The 22196-nt window shown below is 38.6% G+C and overlaps 1 protein-coding gene across 1 annotated transcript in view; it reads left to right on the top strand.

Moving 5' to 3' along the window:
- ntng2a (netrin g2a) overlaps nt 1–22196 on the top strand; it is an 82334-nt gene that overhangs the window by 49089 nt on the left and 11049 nt on the right. Inside the window, exons 4-5 of the mRNA XM_021605360.2 lie at nt 11948–12120; nt 12563–12586. Coding sequence (XP_021461035.1) covers nt 11948–12120; nt 12563–12586 — 197 coding nt within the window. The remainder of the gene's footprint in view (nt 1–11947; nt 12121–12562; nt 12587–22196) is intronic.

The following is a 22196-nucleotide window of genomic DNA, read 5'->3' as shown; positions in this document are numbered from 1 at the left end:
TTGTGTCCCACTTGTTGTTGATTCTTCACAAAAAAATACAGTTTTATATCTTTATGTTTGAAGCCTGAAATGTGGCAAAAGGTCGCAAAGTTCAAGGGGGCCGAATACTTTCGCAAGGCACTGTACACGTTGTTTTTAAACTCTTGTAAGAATGTTTCAGATTGTCTACATGTTCACTCATTAGATGGTTCTCCAATTTAATGTGTTCCCGCATATAAATACTTATGCATTTCGATTTATATGGATTTGACGTTTAAAAAATTATATAGATGAGCTGGTTAAAGAAGCTAAGATTTAAAGTTGACTTTTTCTACAGAAACAGAGCGTGCCTTTCTCTAAGTAGTAGGAATCACATTCTCAGTCAACCTTTTTATTTGTTCATGATTATGGTGATATTATTTAAGTGCAGCTGCTACTATTCTTAATCCCTTGGATGCCATCTACAGGACCATATGCTCTTAGTATGCTATATGCTCATATGCTCTTAGTATGGTCACAGTTTTGATACTCATTACTGCATCCTGTATCAAAAGGTTGGCTGGACTTCGCTAAAAGACCCACAGATCTCTGCATTACTTCCTTCGTGTTTACAAGCCCCTACTTCATAAACTTCTGTCTTATCTAACTTTGCTGTTGAAGTATATACACCTGAGTTGCCTAACCTGTTCATAGGATTGGTTAACTCTTGAGCTTCCTAAGGTCTCCACCGAGCTAGGTAAATCTGCTTTTAGTTTTAATGAACCATATTGCTGGAACAAAATACCAAATACATTTCATCTTGATGTTCTGGTGCCGTTTGGGCAATTTAAAGTATTGATTGGGGACTTATGTGTGGAGGAATGCTGTATTTCCAGGTGGTTTGTAATGTTTTATTTGTGCTTCCCATGACTGGATTTTTCTATTTTAATGTGTGTGTAAATATGCATATATACAGTATTTTGTGTATAATGTGTATAGTTATGTTGTATTATACAGGGCCCATTTGAAAAAGAGACCTAGGTCTCAATATGTCTTCCCTGTTAAAAAATATGTAGAATGTACGGTCCTGTTTCTTCTTCCTCTCCAGATGGCCGGATGGGGGTTTGATCCTGGCCCAATAGCAGGGCCTGGCTGGCGCTGGCCCTTAACATGAGCTCATGAGCCCAGGCAGCGGGGGTGTTGCCCTGCAGCAGCCGGATATAGCTGCCCTGGTTCTGGGAAGGAAGGAGAGCATTTTCCTCCGAGAGCACAGGAGTGAGGCTCCTTCCACAATCATAACGGGGGTTTCTAAATTTTCCGCACACTGTTTTTGCGCTTGAAAATCTAACGTGGTCTCAGTAATGAATGACAGTGTGTGCGTGCGTGCTTGTGTGTGTACATGTGTGACTGTGTACGTGTGTGTGTGACAGCCACTGCGTGAAGGCAGGATACTTCCTGAATGTAGAGCGTAGTGTGAGCAGAGCCATTAATATATAGTATACGGCTTGTTGTGAGGGTCTGTTCTCTATTCCGCAGCCACCCCCATGCTTCAGTGACTTCTCAAAGGAGAAGGGAAAACATTATGTTTTTGTCAAAGACAGAGCGACCTTGTCCATATTGTCCTTTACAGTGTAGCAAATGATTCATCCTGTCCTTGGCTCACTCTCCATGTTTAATCATGGGGCTTTTACTGTCCACTTTGCACTTTTGTGAGGTGTCAATAATTTGTAATATTCATGTTGATGGTGATGCATACCAGTCTGCCTACTAGTGTGTGCACATTGCATAGTGTTTCACAGTCCATAACTAAGCACATTTAGAATATGCCAGCAGGCATTTCTTCTGCCATCAGACAAGACAGATCTATTTTGCATCAGATGTTTTTTAGAGCTTGCACTTTCTCCTGGAAGCATTACAATCAGGGATAGGGCTTGGGTTGGGTCTCTGTCATTAAATAAGGCACAGTGGCTTTGTTACAGTAATAAGGGACCATCCAGTGGATGCAAATGTTCATGCAGTATTTGTAAGCATAAATGGTGGAGGAGGATGGAAAATGTTCCTATGAAAGCCAGAAATAGTTTGGGAAAGACTGTATTTATTCAATGTTTAGAGCTTTCTTGCAAAATAGTTGATGAGCAACTTCCATGAGCATGTTAAGGAGTGAATAAGATTATCTTTGTTCATAGATGTTTGGTGGGAGATCGCTAACTACCCAAATAGTTCTGTAATTGATTAATAGTGTAGCTAAAGTGGAGGACCTAGTGATAAGCTGGAGCGCCGGGGGTTTTCACAGAAGGCACTGAGACGAAGTGGGCTGCTGATTTATTTGTAATGAAGAGGCACTTGATGGGAGTTCTGTCTCCAGGAGCCCTGGGATGAAAAAGCCCTGCGATTGTCGCCAAGTTTTTAATTATGGCTTACAGGTCTCAAGAGGGTGGGAGAAACTCCAACAGTTTCCAGAGGGGCTTTTGAAAACAGACTTAATTGAAGTCAATCGGTTTGGAATGAAACCAGGCTGTCTGTCAATTATCCTCCTCATTGTGTTCTCTACGGGATTGGTGTCCCTATGCCGGGACGGTTGATGCTAACGTGCGCTAATTTGACTCATTTGTTATTTTTATTAGGATCTCCATTAGCTAACACCGTAACGCTAGCTAATCTTCCTGGGGTCCAACACCAATTAACAAGACATTACAAAGAACCACAAATCAAGACTTCACAAACATTCAACAAGTAGACAATACAGACAATTAAAATACCTGACAGGAAACACATTTAACATTCAGTTGATGCTTTCTATTTCCTGTCCAGTGATATGGTATATAGCATTATATGTTATTTTAGTTTTTTCTTGAAGGTGGATTTACTTTTTGCCTGAGAAATATGGATTGGTAAAGAGTTGCATTCAGCTATGGTTCTATATAAAACTGTACATTTATAGTGATTTGTCCTTGCCTGTCTGGTTTGGTGGTTATCGTGTTGCTCGGATGTACTAACTGGCCAGAAAAAAAACGGTGTTTTCTAAAAAATATATAACATTCCTAAAACAAAATCTGAAGACTGGATAGTAATTTGTTTTCAACGTGAAGCCATGAGAGATTCTGATGCATTTGGAAAATATTCATACAGATAGAGTAATGAAGAGCTAATCTGGAGTTTGGAGTTTTTTTTATATCTTTCTTTGCTGCAGATGACAACATAACTGGACAGTGTGATAGGACAAGGGATTTATTCACCTGATTCAGAGTCATAGATGTTACATACTCTGAACATTTTCTTGTAACAGCAATTCCCTTACCCATCTTAATAATAATAGTGTCTATGTGTTCTGACCATGATTAAGCTGCGTCAAACATGATGCCCAGTAGTTTAGTTTTTTCACTTGCTCTACATGCGTTCTATTCATCGACAAATTCAATTGGGGATCATCAGCAAGCATATATCTTGAACCAAATACAATACATTTAGTTTTAGAAATGTTCAAAACCAATTTGTTCATATCAACCCACTCAGACACCAATCTTAGTTCACTGATCAGTACATATGTTAGCTCATTACATTCTGATGCTAGAGTCATCAGCATACATGACCACTCTTGCTTTATTCATTACTGAATGTAAATCATCAGTAAAGATAGAGTAGAGAAGTGGGCCTAGGCAACTTCCTTGAGGAACACCACAGTGTATATCTTTACTGTTTGAAAAGCTACCATTAAAGAACACTTTTTGCCATCTCCAGGATAGATAGCTTTACATCCAGGATAGAGCTGCAGACTTAAAACCATAACATTTGAGTTGACCTAGTAACAGTTCATGATCAATTACATCAAAAGCAGCACTGAAATCTAGCAACAGTACACCAACTAACTTCCTGTCATCCATACTCTTTAACCAATCATCTGTTGTTTATGCTAAGACCGTACTGTGACGGCCCTGAATTTTTCTGAACCGTCTCAGTGCTTCTCCTTCCAATAGGGTGCTTTCCCTTTAATTCCCAATTAAATAGCCAGCATCAGCTGCGCAAAAGTGGGGTTGTGATGGAGACGTGAATGAGGATGTGTTCAACCCTCAGTTCCGAAGCTTCTCTATTCCATTTGTTTTGTTGCTGTTAAACGTGTGTTTTGTAGCCTAATAGAGTTTACCCAGGATCGGATCCACTCTTTGCGTCCGTGGACTACACCTCTCTGTTCTTCGTGGCCTTTCTCCGCTGGAGATCTGTTGGCGGATTGGATTGTCTGACTGACCGACTGACTACAACCTTTTTGTATACGGTATTTCATTTGTTTTGATGTCATGTATACGGTGATGATTTATGTAGTTAGTTGTAGTTGAGGACTTAATACGAGTTGATACGCTTTAAAGTTCTGTGGTAAAATAATTGTTATATTGATTGTATGATTAATACTGGGTTTACGCTACACTGAATAAACGGACAAACATTGCGTGACAAAAGTCACTTGAGTTCCCTGAACTCCTTTACCGGGCTGGACTCTTTTTAGGCCCGAGGTACAGGACATTTCTGGAGGAACCAGAACTCATTGTGATATTATTATATGTGTGTGTAATCATTGATGTTGCTAATACAACCCACGCAAAATAATATAGTTGTTTTGGAAGTTCTTTCCAATGTTTTAAGGGTTTATGAAAAGTTTATTTCCATCCTGACTTTTACAGAAGTCCTTTGTATTGGTGTAGACTTGATGGACCAGATGGGACTCATTCCCTCCCAAACCAAAAGGAGAAACCAATGTTTTCTCTGGTAGGCACAACCTACCTGTCACCCCTATAAATAATAACCTCAAGTCAAAACCGTTACAGTACTCGTAAAATGCCCTTCTTTGTATGCATGCTGGAAACCCATTATCAGAATGACATTGTAAGTAACAGCAAACTTTCCAGGACATAGACATGTCTTAAATGGGCAGAAAACTTACATTCTTGTTAATCTATCTACGCTGTCCAATTTACAGTAGCTATTACAGTGAACAAAATACTATGCTATTGTTTGAGGAGAGTGCACAACAAAAGATAACTTATCACAGCAACTGGTTTGATACATTGACCTCTGAAGGTAAATAATGTACTTTTCAGTAATCTTGCTCTGATTTGTCATCCTGAGAGTCCAAGAGATAAAATGTAGCATAGTTTTGTTTGATAAAATACATTTTATATTCAAATGTAGGAACTGGGTTCAACAGTTTGAACCCCTGCTGTTTCTGGCTCCATACCTACCCCTCCCGGCCATCTAGATGTGTGAAAATTAGTGTATAAGCTAATGATCCATCATGTATGACATTCCTGGGAGTGTGTAAACTTAAATTTTGTATTAGCATATCAGTTTTGTATGTTCTCTATTGTTATGTACTTGAATATGTATCAATTGACCAATTCGGCACATTTGTGCAGACTTGATACAAAATACTGTACAGTATTGCAACTCTTCACTGGATCAATCTGAAACTTTGCAGACACACTGCTGCCATCTAGTGTCCAAAATCTAAATTGCGCCTTAACTGAAACATTATATTATGGCCTTTCTCTTGCATTTCCAAGATAATGGAACAGAAGAAAATACGAAATCGCATGTATTTTTTGTTTGCATTATCTTTTACCAGATCAAATGTGTCATTCTCCTTCATTCATTTCTAATTTCCACAAACTTCAAAGTTTATCCTTTCAAATGGTATATATAATATGCATATCCTTGCTTCAGGTCCTGAGCTACAGGCAGTTAAATTTGGGTATGTCATTTTAGGCAAATGTTGAAGACAGTGTGATGACATATTCACTGATTAAAACGCACCCGAAAAGGTCCAAACACCACCCTCCTTTTGAAGCTTCCAGTCTGTTATTCGAACTCAATCAGCATTACAGAGTGATCTCCAGCCTTGTCCTCGTCAACACTCACACCTGTGTTAACGAGAGAATCACTGACATGATGTCAGCTGGTCCTTTTGTGGCAGGGCTGAAATGCAGTGGAAATGTTTTTTTGGGGGATACGGTTCATTTGCATGGCAAAGAGGGACTATGCAATGAATTGCAATTCATCTGATCACTCTTCATAACATTCTGGAGTACATGCAAATTGCCATCATACAAACTGAGGCAGCAGACTGTGAAAATTAATATTTGTCTCATTCTCAAAACTTTTGGCCACGACTGTACATCTTCATGGTATCAAAGTGGCGAGGAGATGAGATATCTGCGACCCAAGAATAGTAAACCACCCTTTACTGGCTCAAACTGCCAACCAATCAGCCTGTTACCAACCCAATCAGCCTGTTACCGACAGAAGCAGCACGGCTGGCCCTTAAATGTTCATGGAGAGCTAACATCATTAATAACATGCATGTCAATCTTTCCTGCATCACTACTTGTCTTGCGGTTTAAACTACTAGCACACTGCTCAGACACCCATGCATAACCCACAAGACATGCCACCAGAGGTCTCTACACAGTCCCAAAGTCCAGACCATGGGGAACGCACAGTACTTACACAGAGCCATGACTATATGGAACTCTATTCCACATCAAGTAACTCATGTAAGCAGTAAAATCAGAGACCAAAAAAACATATAAAACTACACCTTATGGAACAGTGCATCATGTGAAGAGGCACACACACAGTCACAGACACATGCACTCTACACATTGTAATATTGTTATATTGCTGTATTATGGATGTTGTCTTGCAGAGATGCTGTGGTAGAGTAGTGTGTAATAATGTGTTGTATTGTAGATATGTAGTGGTAGAGTATTATGTAATAATGTGTTGTATTGAAGATATGTTGTGGTAGAGTAGTGTATTATAATGTGTTGTATTATAGATATGTAGTGGTAGAGTATTATGTAATAATGTGTTGTATTGAAGATATGTTGTGGTAGTAGTGTGTAATAATGTGTTGTATTGAAGATATGTTGTGGTAGAGTAGTGTGTAATAATGTGTTGTATTATAGATATGTAGTGGTAGAGTATTATGTAATAATGTGTTGTATTGAAGATATGTTGTGGTAGAGTATTATGTAATAATGTGTTGTATTGTAGATATGTAGTGGTAGAGTATTATGTAATAATGTGTTGTATTGAAGATATGTTGTGGTAGAGTAGTGTATTATAATGTGTTGTATTATAGATATGTTGTGGTAGAGTAGTGTGTAATAATGTGTTGTATTGAAGATATGTAGTGGTAGAGTATTATGTAATAATGTGTTGTATTGTAGATATGTTGTGGTAGTAGTGTGTAATAATGTGTTGTATTGAAGATATGTTGTGGTAGAGTATTATGTAATAATGTGTTGTATTGAAGATATGTTGTGGTAGAGTAGTGTATTATAATGTGTTGTATTATAGATATGTTGTGGTAGAGTAGTGTGTAATAATGTGTTGTATTGTAGATACAGATATGTTGTGGTAGAGTATTATGTAATAATGTGTTGTATTGTAGATATGTTGTGGTAGAGTAGTGTATTATAATGTGTTGTATTATAGATATGTTGTGGTAGAGTAGTGTGTTATAATGTGTTGTATTGTAGATATGTTGTGGTAGAGTAGTAATAATGTGTTGTATTGTAGATATGTTGTGGTAGAGTATTATGTAATAATGTGTTGTATTGTAGATATGTTGTGGTAGAGTAGTGTATTATAATGTGTTGTATTGTAGATATGTAGTGGTAGAGTATTATGTAATAATGTGTTGTATTATAGATATGTTGTGGTAGTAGTGTGTAATAATGTGTTGTATTTTAGATATGTTGTTGTAGAGTATTATGTAATAATGTGTTGTATTGTAGATATGTTGTGGTAGAGTAGTAATAATGTGTTGTATTGTAGATATGTTGTGGTAGTAGTGTGTAATAATGTGTTGTATTGTAGATATGTTGTGGTAGAGTAGTAATAATGTGTTGTATTGTAGATATGTTGTTGTAGAGTAGTGTGTAATAATGTGTTGTATTGTAGGTATGTTGTGGTAGTAGTGTGTAATAATGTGTTGTATTGTAGATATGTTGTGGTAGAGTAGTAATAATGTGTTGTATTGTAGATATGTTGTGGTAGAGTAGTGTGTAATAATGTGTTGTATTGTAGATATGTTGTTGTAGAGTATTATGTAATAATGTGTTGTATTATAGATATGTTGTGGTAGTAGTGTGTAATAATGTGTTGTATTTTAGATATGTTGTTGTAGAGTATTATGTAATAATGTGTTGTATTGTAGATATGTTGTGGTAGAGTAGTAATAATGTGTTGTATTGTAGATATGTTGTGGTAGTAGTGTGTAATAATGTGTTGTATTGTAGATATGTTGTGGTAGAGTAGTAATAATGTGTTGTATTGTAGATATGTTGTTGTAGAGTAGTGTGTAATAATGTGTTGTATTGTAGGTATGTTGTGGTAGTAGTGTGTAATAATGTGTTGTATTGTAGATATGTTGTGGTAGAGTAGTAATAATGTGTTGTATTGTAGATATGTTGTTGTAGAGTATTATGTAATAATGTGTTGTATTGTAGATATGCTGTGGTAGAGTAGTAATAATGTGTTGTATTGTAGATATGCTGTGGTAGAGTAGTAATAATGTGTTGTATTGTAGATATGTTGTGGTAGAGTAGTAATAATGTGTTGTATTGTAGATATGTTGTGGTAGAGTAGTAATAATGTGTTGTATTGTAGATATGTTGTGGTAGAGTAGTGTGTAATAATGTGTTGTATTGTAGGTATGTTGTGGTAGTAGTGTGTAATAATGTGTTGTATTTTAGATATGTTGTGGTAGAGTAGTGTGTTATAATGTGTTGTATTGTAGATATGTTGTGGTAGAGTAGTAATAATGTGTTGTATTGTAGATATGTTGTGGTAGTAGTGTGTAATAATGTGTTGTATTGTAGATATGTTGTGGTAGAGTAGTAATAATGTGTTGTATTGTAGATATGTTGTGGTAGTAGTGTGTAATAATGTGTTGTATTGTAGATATGTTGTGGTAGAGTATTATGTAATAATGTGTTGTATTGTAGATATGTTGTGGTAGAGTAGTGTATTATAATGTGTTGTATTGTAGATATGTTGTGGTAGTAGTGTGTTATAATGTGTTGTATTGTAGATATGTTGTGGTAGAGTAGTGTGTAATAATGTGTTGTATTGTAGATATGTAGTGGTGTTATAATGTGTTGTATTGAAGATATGTTGTGGTAGAGTAGTGTGTTATAATGTGTTGTATTGTAGATATGTTGTGGTAGAGTAGTGTGTAATAATGTGTTGTATTGTAGATATGTAGTGGTGTTATAATGTGTTGTATTGTAGATATGTTGTGGTAGAGTATTATGTAATAATGTGTTGTATTGTAGATATGTTGTGGTAGAGTAGTGTATTATAATGTGTTGTATTGTAGATATGTTGTGGTAGTAGTGTGTTATAATGTGTTGTATTGTAGATATGTTGTGGTAGAGTAGTGTGTAATAATGTGTTGTATTGTAGATATGTAGTGGTGTTATAATGTGTTGTATTGTAGATATGTTGTGGTTGAGTAGTGTGTAATAATGTGTTGTATTGAAGATATGTTGTGGTAGAGTAGTGTGTAATAATGTGTTGTATTGTAGATATGTTGTGGTAGAGTAGTGTGTAATAATGTGTTGTATTGTAGATATGTAGTGGTAGAGTAGTGTGTAATAATGTGTTGTATTGTAGATATGTTGTGGTAGAGTAGTGTGTAATAATGTGTTGTATTGTAGATATGTTGTGGTAGAGTAGTGTGTAATAATGTGTTGTATTGTAGATATGTTGTGGTAGAGTAGTGTGTAATAATGTGTTGTATTGTAGATATGTTGTGGTAGAGTAGTGTGTAATAATGTGTTGTATTGTAGATATGTTGTGGTAGAGTAGTGTATTATAATGTGTTGTATTGTAGATATGTTGTGGTAGAGTAGTGTGTAATAATGTGTTGTATTGTAGATATGTTGTGGTAGAGTAGTGTGTAATAATGTGTTGTATTGTAGATATGTTGTGGTAGAGTAGTGTGTAATAATGTGTTGTATTGTAGATATGTAGTGGTAGAGTATTATGTAATAATGTGTTGTATTGTAGATATGTTGTGGTAGAGTAGTGTGTAATAATGTGTTGTATTGTAGAGCTGTTGTGGTAGAGTAGTGTGTAATAATGTGTTGTATTGTAGATATGTTGTGGTAGAGTAGTGTGTAATAATGTGTTGTATTGTAGAGCTGTTGTGGTAGAGTAGTGTGTAATAATGTGTTGTATTGTAGATATGTAGTGGTAGTAGTGTGTAATAATGTGTTGTATTGTAGATATGTTGTGGTAGAGTAGTGTGTAATAATGTGTTGTATTGTAGATATGTTGTGGTAGAGTAGTGTGTAATAATGTGTTGTATTGTAGATATGTAGTGGTAGAGTAGTGTGTAATAATGTGTTGTATTGTAGATATGTTGTGGTAGTAGTGTGTAATAATGTGTTGTATTGTAGATATGTTGTGGTAGAGTAGTGTGTAATAATGTGTTGTATTGTAGATATGTTGTGGTAGAGTAGTGTGTAATAATGTGTTGTATTGTAGAGCTGTTGTGGTAGAGTAGTGTGTAATAATGTGTTGTATTGTAGATATGTTGTGGTAGTGTGTAATAATGTGTTGTATTGTAGATATGTTGTGGTAGAGTAGTGTGTAATAATGTGTTGTATTGTAGATATGTTGTGGTAGTAGTGTGTAATAATGTGTTGTATTGTAGATATGTAGTGGTAGAGTAGTGTGTAATAATGTGTTGTATTGAAGATATGTTGTGGTAGTAGTGTGTAATAATGTGTTGTATTGTAGATATGTAGTGGTAGAGTAGTGTGTAATAATGTGTTGTATTGTAGATATGTTGTGGTAGTAGTGTGTAATAATGTGTTGTATTGTAGATATGTAGTGGTAGAGTAGTGTGTTATAATGTGTTGTATTGTAGATATGTTGTGGTAGAGTAGTGTGTTATAATGTGTTGTATTGTAGAGATGTGGTAGATTATTGTGTTATAATATGTTGTATTGTAGAGATGCTGTGGTTGAGTAGTGTGTAATAATGTGTTGTATTGTAGATATGTTGTGGTAGAGTAGTGTGTAATAATGTGTTGTATTGTAGATATGTTGTGGTAGAGTAGTGTGTAATAATGTGTTGTATTGTAGATATGTTGTGGTAGAGTAGTGTGTTATAATGTGTTGTATTGTAGAGATGTGGTAGATTATTGTGTTATAATATGTTGTATTGTAGAGATGCTGTGGTTGAGTAGTGTGTAATAATGTGTTATGTGATGTACTGTTTTATTTTGTATGTAATTGCCTTAATCTTGTTTGGAACACAGGAAGAGTCGCTCGCTGCAGGGCAGCAGCTAATGGTGAACCGTAATAAAATACAAAAATACAAATCCTTGTGGAGGTGTGGAGGTCCGTCCTATGAATATTTCATGCAAATGAAGGGTGGTCGGCTCACCAGAGTGGAACACTTTATATTGGAAGTGACTCCCTCATCTGATTATTATTGTTATTCAAATGTCACCATTACCATGCTATCCTGCTTGCCACCTCTCTCGCCATCTCAATCTTACCCCTTCAAAAAATGATTTGGATGTAAATGGCCTGGTAATTTCTCGAGATCAGGAAATGTTGTTTGACCTGGTACTTTTTATTTTCTTATCTATTTATTTGATTCTGTTTCCCTGAAAGATTTAGCTCTTGCCACTTATAAAACATGCAAATGCATACTCTCTCTCTCTCATATCATACTCATCTTTGAGCCCACAATAAATTAACAATGTGCTATAAATCATACTCTCTAGGCTTACTCTTTAACACCACAATTTATCCAGGAATGCAATTTCTAAAAAAGAATATTGCTCAAAAACTGTGTCAATAACCGCAAGGTGTACTTGATCATGCATGATTAATTAGCGCAGGAGTTGTTCAAGTGAGGCCATCACAGTGTTGTGGATTGACGTTGCTTCTACCCCCCCCCCATCTTGCAATAGGTGTAAGTGTAACCTCCATGCTGGCCAGTGCACCTTTCGGGAGGGCAGCCTGCAGTGTGACTGTGAGCACAATACGACGGGCCAGGACTGCACTCGCTGTGAGAGGGGCTTCAAAGCCAAGTCATGGAAACCTGGATCCTACCTACCCACCCCCAACGGATCCCCCAATACCTGTACGTAGCCGACAGCTGTACACTTCAAACATCATATTATACCAAAAATACTGTACCAGGCACGTTACTTGATGGATGAAGTAAAGGCTGAAATGATTTGGGCCATCTGCTCTATACAGCCACAGAGTGGTGCAGCCGACGCTGTCACATTTCACAAGAGAAGTCCTTTTTCTTGAGGAATTCTACAGATGTACACTGACACTGTATGCAGAAGCACCCTATTCTTTACTCACAAACTACAGCGGGAAAGGGGGCTTGCCGCTTCCAATGACAGATTTGGTGCCTGATGTTCTGTACATTAAGCACTGAAAGCTGAAAAGCCTTCATCTCTTTAAAAATAAAAATATATAAATAAAGACACTTATTCTCAAAAATAAATGAGTAAATCTCCATTTGTTTCTCTCACTCTCTCTCTTTCTCTGTCTGTCTGTCTGTCTGTCAGGTGAGGCTGCTGGGACTCTTGGCAGTAAGTAACAATCCTAATCAAACGGGATAGAGCTTGTTATAATTTCTTTTTCATTCTCTGTTCGTATGCCATACTTTTAAAAAATCATATTTATTGTCTATCATATTATATAATTTATGTCCCTCCCCTCTGGTGTTGTGGTGGGTCCCTTCATGGCGATCATGATGATCACACTCCCAACACATTTTTCCACAGTTTTATATCCCTCAGTGCCGGTCTATAATTCAAATGGGGGGGAGGGGCTTCAAAGTGTTTCAGTGTAACAGGTTTTGTAGATGAGGGCTAGCCAAGGACATGGTGTGAGAGGGACTGTGAGTGCATGTGGGTTCTGTGCAGACCTAACGATGTAAGATATTAATTTAAACCAGTTTGCCACAGCAGGACAATAATGCTGCAGCAACAGGAAATGTAAATTATTATATGGATCATAATTAATGGACATTTTTGTAGGGATTGATACATTTTTTGTAAGGGGAAAATCAAGTCTGAAATTTCAAAGTGGAAATGTAACTTCAGAAGCCTTTTTAAACCTCAGATGTACTATAAGTTTTATATTTCCTGTGTTGCAGGAAAGTTTTTCCAAATTAAGATCGTACATCTGTATAAGAGATGCTGTGCAGCCACAGCTGTGGTGGAATAACCATATTGTTGAAAGCAAGTGGTTCTCCACAACGGCCAAACAAGTGATGTACATGTGTCTGTGGCAAGCGCAATCACATAATGGGTTGATTTGATGGTATATCCATGATCCGGATATTCCCGTGTTAGTGCATTTGTTGATATAATTTGATTTTCTCTCTACCTTCTTGGTGTTGTGCCCTCTCAGCCCCCACAACAGTCCAGCCCCCGCCAACAACCACACCTGCGTTGGCAACTACAGCCAATCCACCCACAGACCAACTGCCCACATTAACCACTAGTATAGAAGGTGGGAGAGCAACTATGGTTGGAGTGTCTGACAGCCAGGCAGAGTGCCTGTCTAAAAGGAACATAGGCTGCATCCGAAATGGCACCCTATTCCCTATATTGCCTATATAGTGCACTACTACTACAGAACCATATGGGCCCTGGTAAAAAGTAGTGCACTATGGGCCTGATTCAGACTTAGGAAATGTACGGCTTTTCTACGCACTTCTCAGAAGTTGGTCTTCAGACGTACCTTTTTTAGCTGCGTAACAGGCTCTGCAGGCGTGGTTCCCTTGCGTGCTCTGAATGAATTTAATTAAACTGCTGAAAACCTCCCAATATAATTTCTAGTGGAGTTTTCATTCAATAAGGTTTTCAGTACATTTATCTAAATCCATCCATTTAATATGGGGTAGTCTACCTTAGTTAGAAAATATACAGGAAAACATTTCAGAATATTACGGATCAATAAGAGGAAACCATGTAGGACTAAATGCATATTCCTCTCTTTTCAGCACCGATTGGTACATTTCAAAATATTATTATTATGTATAAAATAATATTTATATTATTTAGGGTTAGCAAAGTATTTATGAATTAAAAATAAATACATTTGGAGAGCCTTTATGCACTAAATATATTGGTAAATCAAAAATAGTGGTTTGATTCATCCTGAAAGCTGCCATATTCAATTGTTCAGTCCATGAATTATTGGACGGGGAAAAAGCATACAATAGGGGTTGAATGGTAGTCCTATAAATCTACCCTAATAATCCTCACTAATCATGGAACTGTGATGACAACGGTCCAGTCGTTGTGAGCCGTGCACCAGGATCCATGTTTAAACTGCAATGTATGGTCTGCGTTCCATAATGACTCAAATAGGTTAGCATGTTTCATATTATTGCACAACTTGTAATATGTTAGCCACTATTGCTAGCGATCCTCAGGAACAACCACACAAATGTGACAGAGGAAAGAAAGGTAAACTAACCATGTAATAGAATGATGCAAAATGTAAGGAAACTAACACTAAGTCAGTGACAGTTATAAATGTACGTTGGTATAACTGATGGTGGCTACTGATAATGGCTAGTATTTTTTTTTAAATACAGTGAAAAGTCTGGTGATTTTATAAAAAATCATGAATCAACTTGGTAGGTTTGGTGCTATACTGTCATTTGCGATAGGCTACAGAAGCCTATTGCTTGAGTTTCCACATTTCACATTTCATAAATTATAAGGCCAGAATTTTATAACCTTCACTGTGGAAATGGTGACATGTTGATATGCTTCAGTTTGCCACCATGTGACTGGTTTCACAGGGACTAATCTCCAGTGATCATATGGTCAAATAGATCTAAAACAACTGTCACTAAATTTTCAATCCTCTTATCCAAACAGATTACTCATTTACCTAGGTCTTATTAATAGCTCTTATCAAGTTGTAAAATACAGTGCATGGAGAATGGTGTTATTTCTATCTGAAAAAATAATGTAGATGATGTTCCACTTGGAACCAACAGGTTGCTCGACCTTATTCATAATTTCATTGTGTGTAAAGGTGCTGGAGCTGTGAGGGAATTTAAGTCAAGGTCAGAATACGGTGTATCTGTAGACACACCTTCATTTCTTTGATCTCCTCCCCCAACGAATAGTGAGGTGAGTAGCATGCTATTCTCATGCTTGTTCAAGATCAGACTACGCGTTGAGAGAAAATCGCATTAAAAAAGCAATTACGTTCCATTTAAGCGCACTTATTATAACTCGGGTATATGACAGACACAAGGTGCCATTTCAGACGCAGACAGCCTGAGAGCTCATCAACCTCCTGCCTCCTATTGACTTTTAAACCAGAGTAGATTTTCTAAAGCAGCACATACAGTAGAATGTGTCCGCGGTGCATTCCTGATGACCAGGAAATGTGTAGTACTGCAAAGCTGAAAGGGAAGTATACTATAGTGTTGGCGTAGCACAAAGGCAAAGGAGAAGAGAGGAGTTGATGAATCTTGGTCATTTAGTTTGTAGTAGTAAAGTGGCTGGCTGAGTATGAGTGTTGTATATCTCACGCATAGTTTTTACCAACCCCACTACAGTAGTTTGTGATGCATAGCATACTGGAAAGAATAGAACATATTCATATCTGCATGTGTGTTGTGTTATCAGAGGAGTAAAGATGTCATTATTTGTAATAAACATTTTCTGTGCGTGTCTGTATGTGTGTGTTTGTGTGTGTGATGGTTTGCATTCATGCACATTTCTGTTTGTATTTGTATGCATTCATTTCTGTGTGTGCGTGGGAGAATTTGTGCTGAATTATACTTCCATAGAACTGGATCTCCCATAATGTCAGGCTGGATACAGGCCTAGTGATTTCTGATGTGTGTGTGCGTGTGCGTGCAGCTCAGTAGATTGGAACCACCTCATGGCTCTGTCTACTGCCGTGAAGTGACAAAATCTCACAGGCGCTGAGCGTGAGAGTTTTTACAGAAAATACAATTACTTGAAAAACACACAGTTTGGTGTTTTGGGGCTCTAAAAAAAACAAAGCCTTGTGGTCCAAAGATTTCTTAATCCGGCCCTGGTCATGTCTCCCCCCATCTGTCCTGATGAATTATGGAATATGCTCAATATCAATACTCAAGAGGAAAGGTAATCCATGTTTATTTTTAAGCACCTTGCTCTGATACCTTTCTCTGTGGTGACACAAATCAAATCAAACTTGATTTGTCACATGCGCCGATTACAACAAGTGTAGACTTTACCGTGAAATGCTTACTTACAAGCCCTTAACCAACAGTGCAGTTCAAGAAGAAGAACATATTTACCAAGTAGGCTAAAATAAAAAGTAATAATAAAAAGGAACACAATAACGAGGCTATATACAGGGGGCACCGGTACCGAGTCAGAGTGCAGGGGTACAGGCTAGTTGAGGTAATCTGTACATGTAGGTGGGGTGACTATGCATAGGTAACAAACAAACAGTGAGTAGCAGCAGTGTACAAGAGGGGGAGGGGGGTGTCAATGTAAATTGTCCCTTGGCGATTTTTATGAATTGTTCAGCAGTCTAATGGCTTGGGGGTAGAAGCTGTTGAGGAGCCTTTTGTTCCACGACTTGGCGCTCCGGTACCACTTGCCATGCGGTAGCAGAGAAAACAGTCTGGAGTCTCTGACATTTTATGGGCTTTCCTCTGACACCGCCTATTATATAGGTCCTGGATGGCAGGAAGCTTGGTCCCAGTGATGTACTGGGCCGTTCGCGCTACCCTCTGTATCGACTTACGGTCAGATGCCGAGCAGTTGCCATACCAGGCGGGGATGCAACCGGTCAGGATGCTCTCAATGGTGCAGCTGTAGAACCTTTGGAGGATCTGGGGGCCTATGCCAAGTCTTTACAGTCTCCTGAGGGGCAAAAGGTTTTTTCGTACCCTCTTCATGACTGTCTTGGTATGTTTGGACCATGATAGTTCGTGGTGATGTGGACAGCAAGGAACTTGAACCCGACCCGCTCCACTACAGCCCCGTCAATGTATTGGGGGCCTGTTCGGTCCGGCTTTTCGATCATCTCCTTTGTCTTGCTTACATTGAGGGAGAGGTTGTTGTCCTGGCACCACACTGCCAGTTCTCTGACCTCCTCCCTATAGGCCGTCTCTATGTTGTCGGTGATCAGGCCTACCACTGTTGTGTCATCAGCAAACTTAATGATGGTGTTGGAGTCATGTTTGGCCACGCAGTCGTGGGTGAAACAGGGAATACAGGAGTGGACTAAGTACACACCCCTGAGAGGCCCCCTACTCTTACCACCTGGGGGTAGCCCATCAGGAAGTCCAGGATCCAGTTGCAATTGGTGTGGGTCTAGGGTGTCAAGGAGGATGCTGTTGATGTGAGCCATGACCAGTCTCTCAAAGCACTTCATGGCCACCGACATGAGTGCCATGGGGCGGTAATCATTTAGGCAGGTTACCTTCGCTTCCTTGGGCACAGGGACTATGGCTTCGCTTCCTTGGGCACAAGGACTATGGTGGTCTGCTTGAAACATGTAGGCATTACAGACTCGGTCAAGAAGAGGTTGAAAATGTCAGTGAAGACACTTGACAGTTGGTCCGCGCATGCTTTGAGTACACGTCCTGGTAATCCGTGTGGCCCAGTGGCTTTGTGAATGTTGACCTGTTTAAAGGTTTTGTTCACATCGGCTACCGAGATCGTTATCACACAGTCATCCAGAACAGCTGGTGCTCTTGTGCATGCTTCAGTGTTGCTTGCCTCGAAGCAAACATTAAAGGCATTTAGCTCATCTAGTGGGCTCGCGTCACTGGGCAGCTCATGTCTGGGTTTCCCTTTGTAGTCCGTAATAGTTTTCAAGCCCTGCCACATCCGACGAGCGTCAGAGCTGGTGTAGTAGGATTCAATCTTAATCCTGTATTGACGCTTTTTGCTTGCTTGATGGTATGTCTGAGGGAATAGCGGGATTTCTTATAAGCGCCCGGATTAGTCTCCCGCTCCTTGAAAGCGGCAGCTCTAGCCTTTAGCTTGATGTGGATGTTGCCTGTAATCCATGGCTTCTGTTTGGGGTATGTACATACAGTCACTGTGGGGAATTATGGTCAGATTTGAAGAAGAAGATTTTCTTCTTCTTCCCTGGTTGCACAAGTGACATGCTGGTAAAAGATGAGAACTCTCTTGGTAGATAGTGTGGTCTACAGCTTATCATAAGGTACTCTACCTCAGGCGAGCAATACCTTGAGACTTCTTTAATATTAGACATCGTGCACCAGCTGTTATTGACAAATAGACACACACCCCCGCCCCTCGTCTTACCAGAGGTAGCATCTCTGTTCTGCCGGTGCATGGAAAATCCAGCCAGCTCCATATTGTCCATTTCTTCGTTCAGCCACGTCACGGTGAAACATAAGATGTTACAGTTTCACGCAAAAGGCGTGGATCTGGGCCTGTTCCAGTGAAAGCAAGATATCCTTCTCGTCAGACTCGTTATCATCGACGGTATCCTTATGTAATACATGTATCACTAGCCACTTTATACTATACTATGCCACTTTGTTTACATACTCATCTCATTGTACATACTGTACCCGATACCATCTACTGTATCTTGCCTATGCTGCTCTGTACCATCACTCATTCATATATCCTTATGTACATATTCTTTATCCCCTTACACTGTGTACAAGACAGTAGTTTTGGAATTGTTAGTTAGATTACTTGTTATTACTGCATTGTCGGAACTAGAAGCACAAGCATTTCGCTACACTCGCATTAACATCTGCTAACCATGTGTATGTGACAAATAAAATTTGATTTGATTTGATTTGAAGAAAACGATTCTTCCAGTCCGCGGTGAGTAATCGCTTTTCTGATGTCCAGAAGTTATTTTCGGTCATAAGAGACAGTAGCAGCAACATTATGTACACAATAAGTTAAAGGATCTGAGGGAGATTTCATATGGTTTGAGCCAGTTTGCTACAGCAGAAAACGTATCCTGCAACAACAGGAAATTTAGATTTTTATGTGGATTATAATGGACATTTTTTGTAGAGGTTGATAAATAGACTACAAGTTTGCATTTCCTGCTCTGCAGGAAAATTATCAGCAACAAAACAGTGATCAAATTAAGAGACTACATCTGTACCCAGTAGACGATTATGAATTTGCTCAAAATTAATGGCATGAGAGTAGATTCTACTCTACATCCACCTACGATGCTTGGCAGTCATATTTTTTTCTCCAAATTAATTCGACGTGCTTGTTCATTAGACAATTCTCACTTGTTTGTTAAAATACAAAGGCAGTGTTTTCTTGACTTGGAGTGCTGATCTATGAACAGTTTGGATTATTTGTATTATAAAATCTAAAGTCAATTGCGTGTAAGTAACATAATAAAAAAAGTCCCCGTTAAAATCTGTCAGTTTGAACTAGAGAGACCTGTTTTGTTTTTAATAGGATGGGTCTAAATTCACAGCATCCGCCAAAATCTCACTTCCGCATCTGCGGTGAATGGTGGCAGAGCTAGAGATGTTTTGTCATTCCATGAGACATCCCGAAAATCCGACCTTCTCACGAAAACGTATGTAGAGTCCGTATGGTTTCACCTACAAACTATTATGACCACTCTATGGAAAGGGGAGACTCTCACGATGTTGGTATCCGTTTTCCACAAGTGTCACGGGAGTCGTCTGAAGGTAACCGGAACCAGTTTTAAAGGATGAAGGTGTCACGTCCTGATCTGTTTCACCTGTCCTTGTGCTTGTCTCCACCCCCCTCCAGGTGTGGCCCATCTTCCTCACTTATTCCCTGGGTATTTATACTTTTCCCTAGTCTCTCTTCTCGCCCTTCTGGTTTTGACCATTGCCTGTCCTAACTCTGAGCCAGCCTGCCTGACCTCTCTGCCTGCCCCTGAGCCTTCCTGCCGTCAGGTGCCTTTACCAACCCCTGCCTGCCTTGACCTGTCGTTTGCCTGCCCCTGTTGTAATAAACATTGTTTCTTCAACACAGTCTGCACTTGGGTCTTACCTGAAACGTGATAGAAGGTAGTTTTGTGCCTACCCAAAAAAGGGTTTAAATATGTGTAAAAAATATACAGTATACATGTGTGTATATCACTTAGAAATGTCCTTGTTTTTGAAAGAAAAATAATAATTTGTCCTTTAAAATAACATCAAATTGATCAGAAATGCGGTGTAGACATTGTTAATGTTGTAAATAACTATTGTAGCTGGAAACGGCAATTTTTTTTCATGGAATATCTGCATAGGGGTACAGAGGCCCATTATCAGCAACCATCACTCCTGTGTTCCAATGCCACGTTGTGTTAGCTAATCCAAGTTTATAATTTTAAAAGACTAATTGAATAGAAAACCCTTTTGCAATTATGTTAGCACAGCTGAAAACTGTTATTCTGATTAAAGAAGCAATAAAACTGGCCTTCTTTAGACTAGTTGAGTATCTCTGGAGCATCAGCATTTGTGGGTTCGATTACAGGCTCAAAATGTCCAGAAACAAATAACTTTCTTCTGAAACTCGTCAGTCTATACTTGTTCTGAGACATGAAGACTATTCCATGTGAGAAATTGCCAAGAAACTGAAGATCTCGTACAACGCTGTGTACTTCTCCCTTCACAGAACAGCGCAAACTGGCACTAACCACAATAGAAAGAGGAGTGGGAGGCACAACTGAGCAAGAGGACAAGTACATTAGAGTGTCTAGTTTGAGAAACAGACGCCTCACAAGTCCTCAACTGGCAGCTTCATTAAATAGTACCCGTAAAACACCAGTCTCAACGTCAACAGTGAAGGGGCGACTCCGGGATGCTGGCCTTCTAGACAGAGTCCTCTGTCCAGTGTCTGTGTTCTTTTGCCCATCTTAATCTTTTGTTTTTATTGGCCAGTCTGAGATATGGCTTTTTCTTTGCAAATCTTACCTTGAAGGCCAGCATCCCAGAGTCGCCTCTTCACTGTTGACATTGAGACTTTTAAAATTATAAACTTGGATTAGCTAACACGACGTGCCATTGGAACACAGGAGTGATGGTTGCTGATAATGGGCCTCTGCACGTCTACGTAGATATTCCATAAAGAATCTGCCGTTTCCAGCTACAATAGTTATTTACAACATTAACAATGTCTACACGGTATTTCTGATGAATTTGATGTTATTTTAAATGGACAAAAAAATTGCTTTCCTTTCAAAAACAAGGACATTTCGAAGTGGCTCCAAACTTTTGAACGGGAGTGTAAATATTTCCTGAGCTGTCTTATATCTCCTAGATATAGGACAAACACTTCAAAACCTTGTTTCTTATTTATTTTTTGACTGTTATGAATGTTTTATTCAAAGCGTTTCTCTGGGCTATAGTAGTAAAGGCCAAATTCAATATATATATTTTATACCTAAAGAGGCCCTAAAATTTAAATCAAATAGCTAAATGATCCATAGTATGACCACCCCCAACAGCTTAGACTTTAAAAAAATAATGAATAAGATTATGAACAGGGGAGGTCCTGATCCTAGATCAGCAGTCCTGCTCTGAGACGCTTTATGAATACAGATCTTGGTGGGGTTCCTATCAATTCCAGGTGTGTAGTCAGTCCCAACCATAGGATTAAAGGTGATTAAAGATTGGGTATAACAGAGGATGGCTGTATCATTCTATATCATATTAATTCCACACATGATCCCTGTATCACAGCGGCGTTGTTCTCCAAGGTGAGATTCCTCACGATGACAGAATCTTTCCCTGTCTCCGGGAGGGAGAAAGGTTGGAATGATGGAGGGATGAGTGATTGAATATTTATATCCCTCCATTCTCACCACAAATAGTGCACACTGTACAATACATTCCCCACCAAGGACAATCTTTTTAGATATTAATACTATAAAACAATCACAAGACGGTTGTGATAGGATTTACTATACAATACAGTGCCTTTTGGAAAGTATTCAGACCACTTGACTTTTCCCACATTTTGTTACATTACAGCCTTATTCTAAAACTACACAGAATACCCCATAATGACAAAGCAAAAACAGGTTTTTAGAAATGTTTACTAATTTATTAAAAATAAAAAAACGATAATATAACATTTGCACAAGTATTCAGACCGTTTACTCAGTACTTTGTTGAAGCACCTTTGGCAGCGATTACAGCATTGAGTCTTCTTGAGTATGACGCTACAAGCTTGGCACACA

Source organism: Oncorhynchus mykiss, chromosome 6, assembly GCF_013265735.2.
Source record: "Oncorhynchus mykiss isolate Arlee chromosome 6, USDA_OmykA_1.1, whole genome shotgun sequence".
Classification (NCBI taxonomy): Eukaryota; Metazoa; Chordata; class Actinopteri; order Salmoniformes; family Salmonidae; genus Oncorhynchus; species Oncorhynchus mykiss.
The sequence above is the reverse complement of the archived record's forward strand: the minus strand, read 5'-3'. Positions and strand labels throughout refer to the sequence as shown.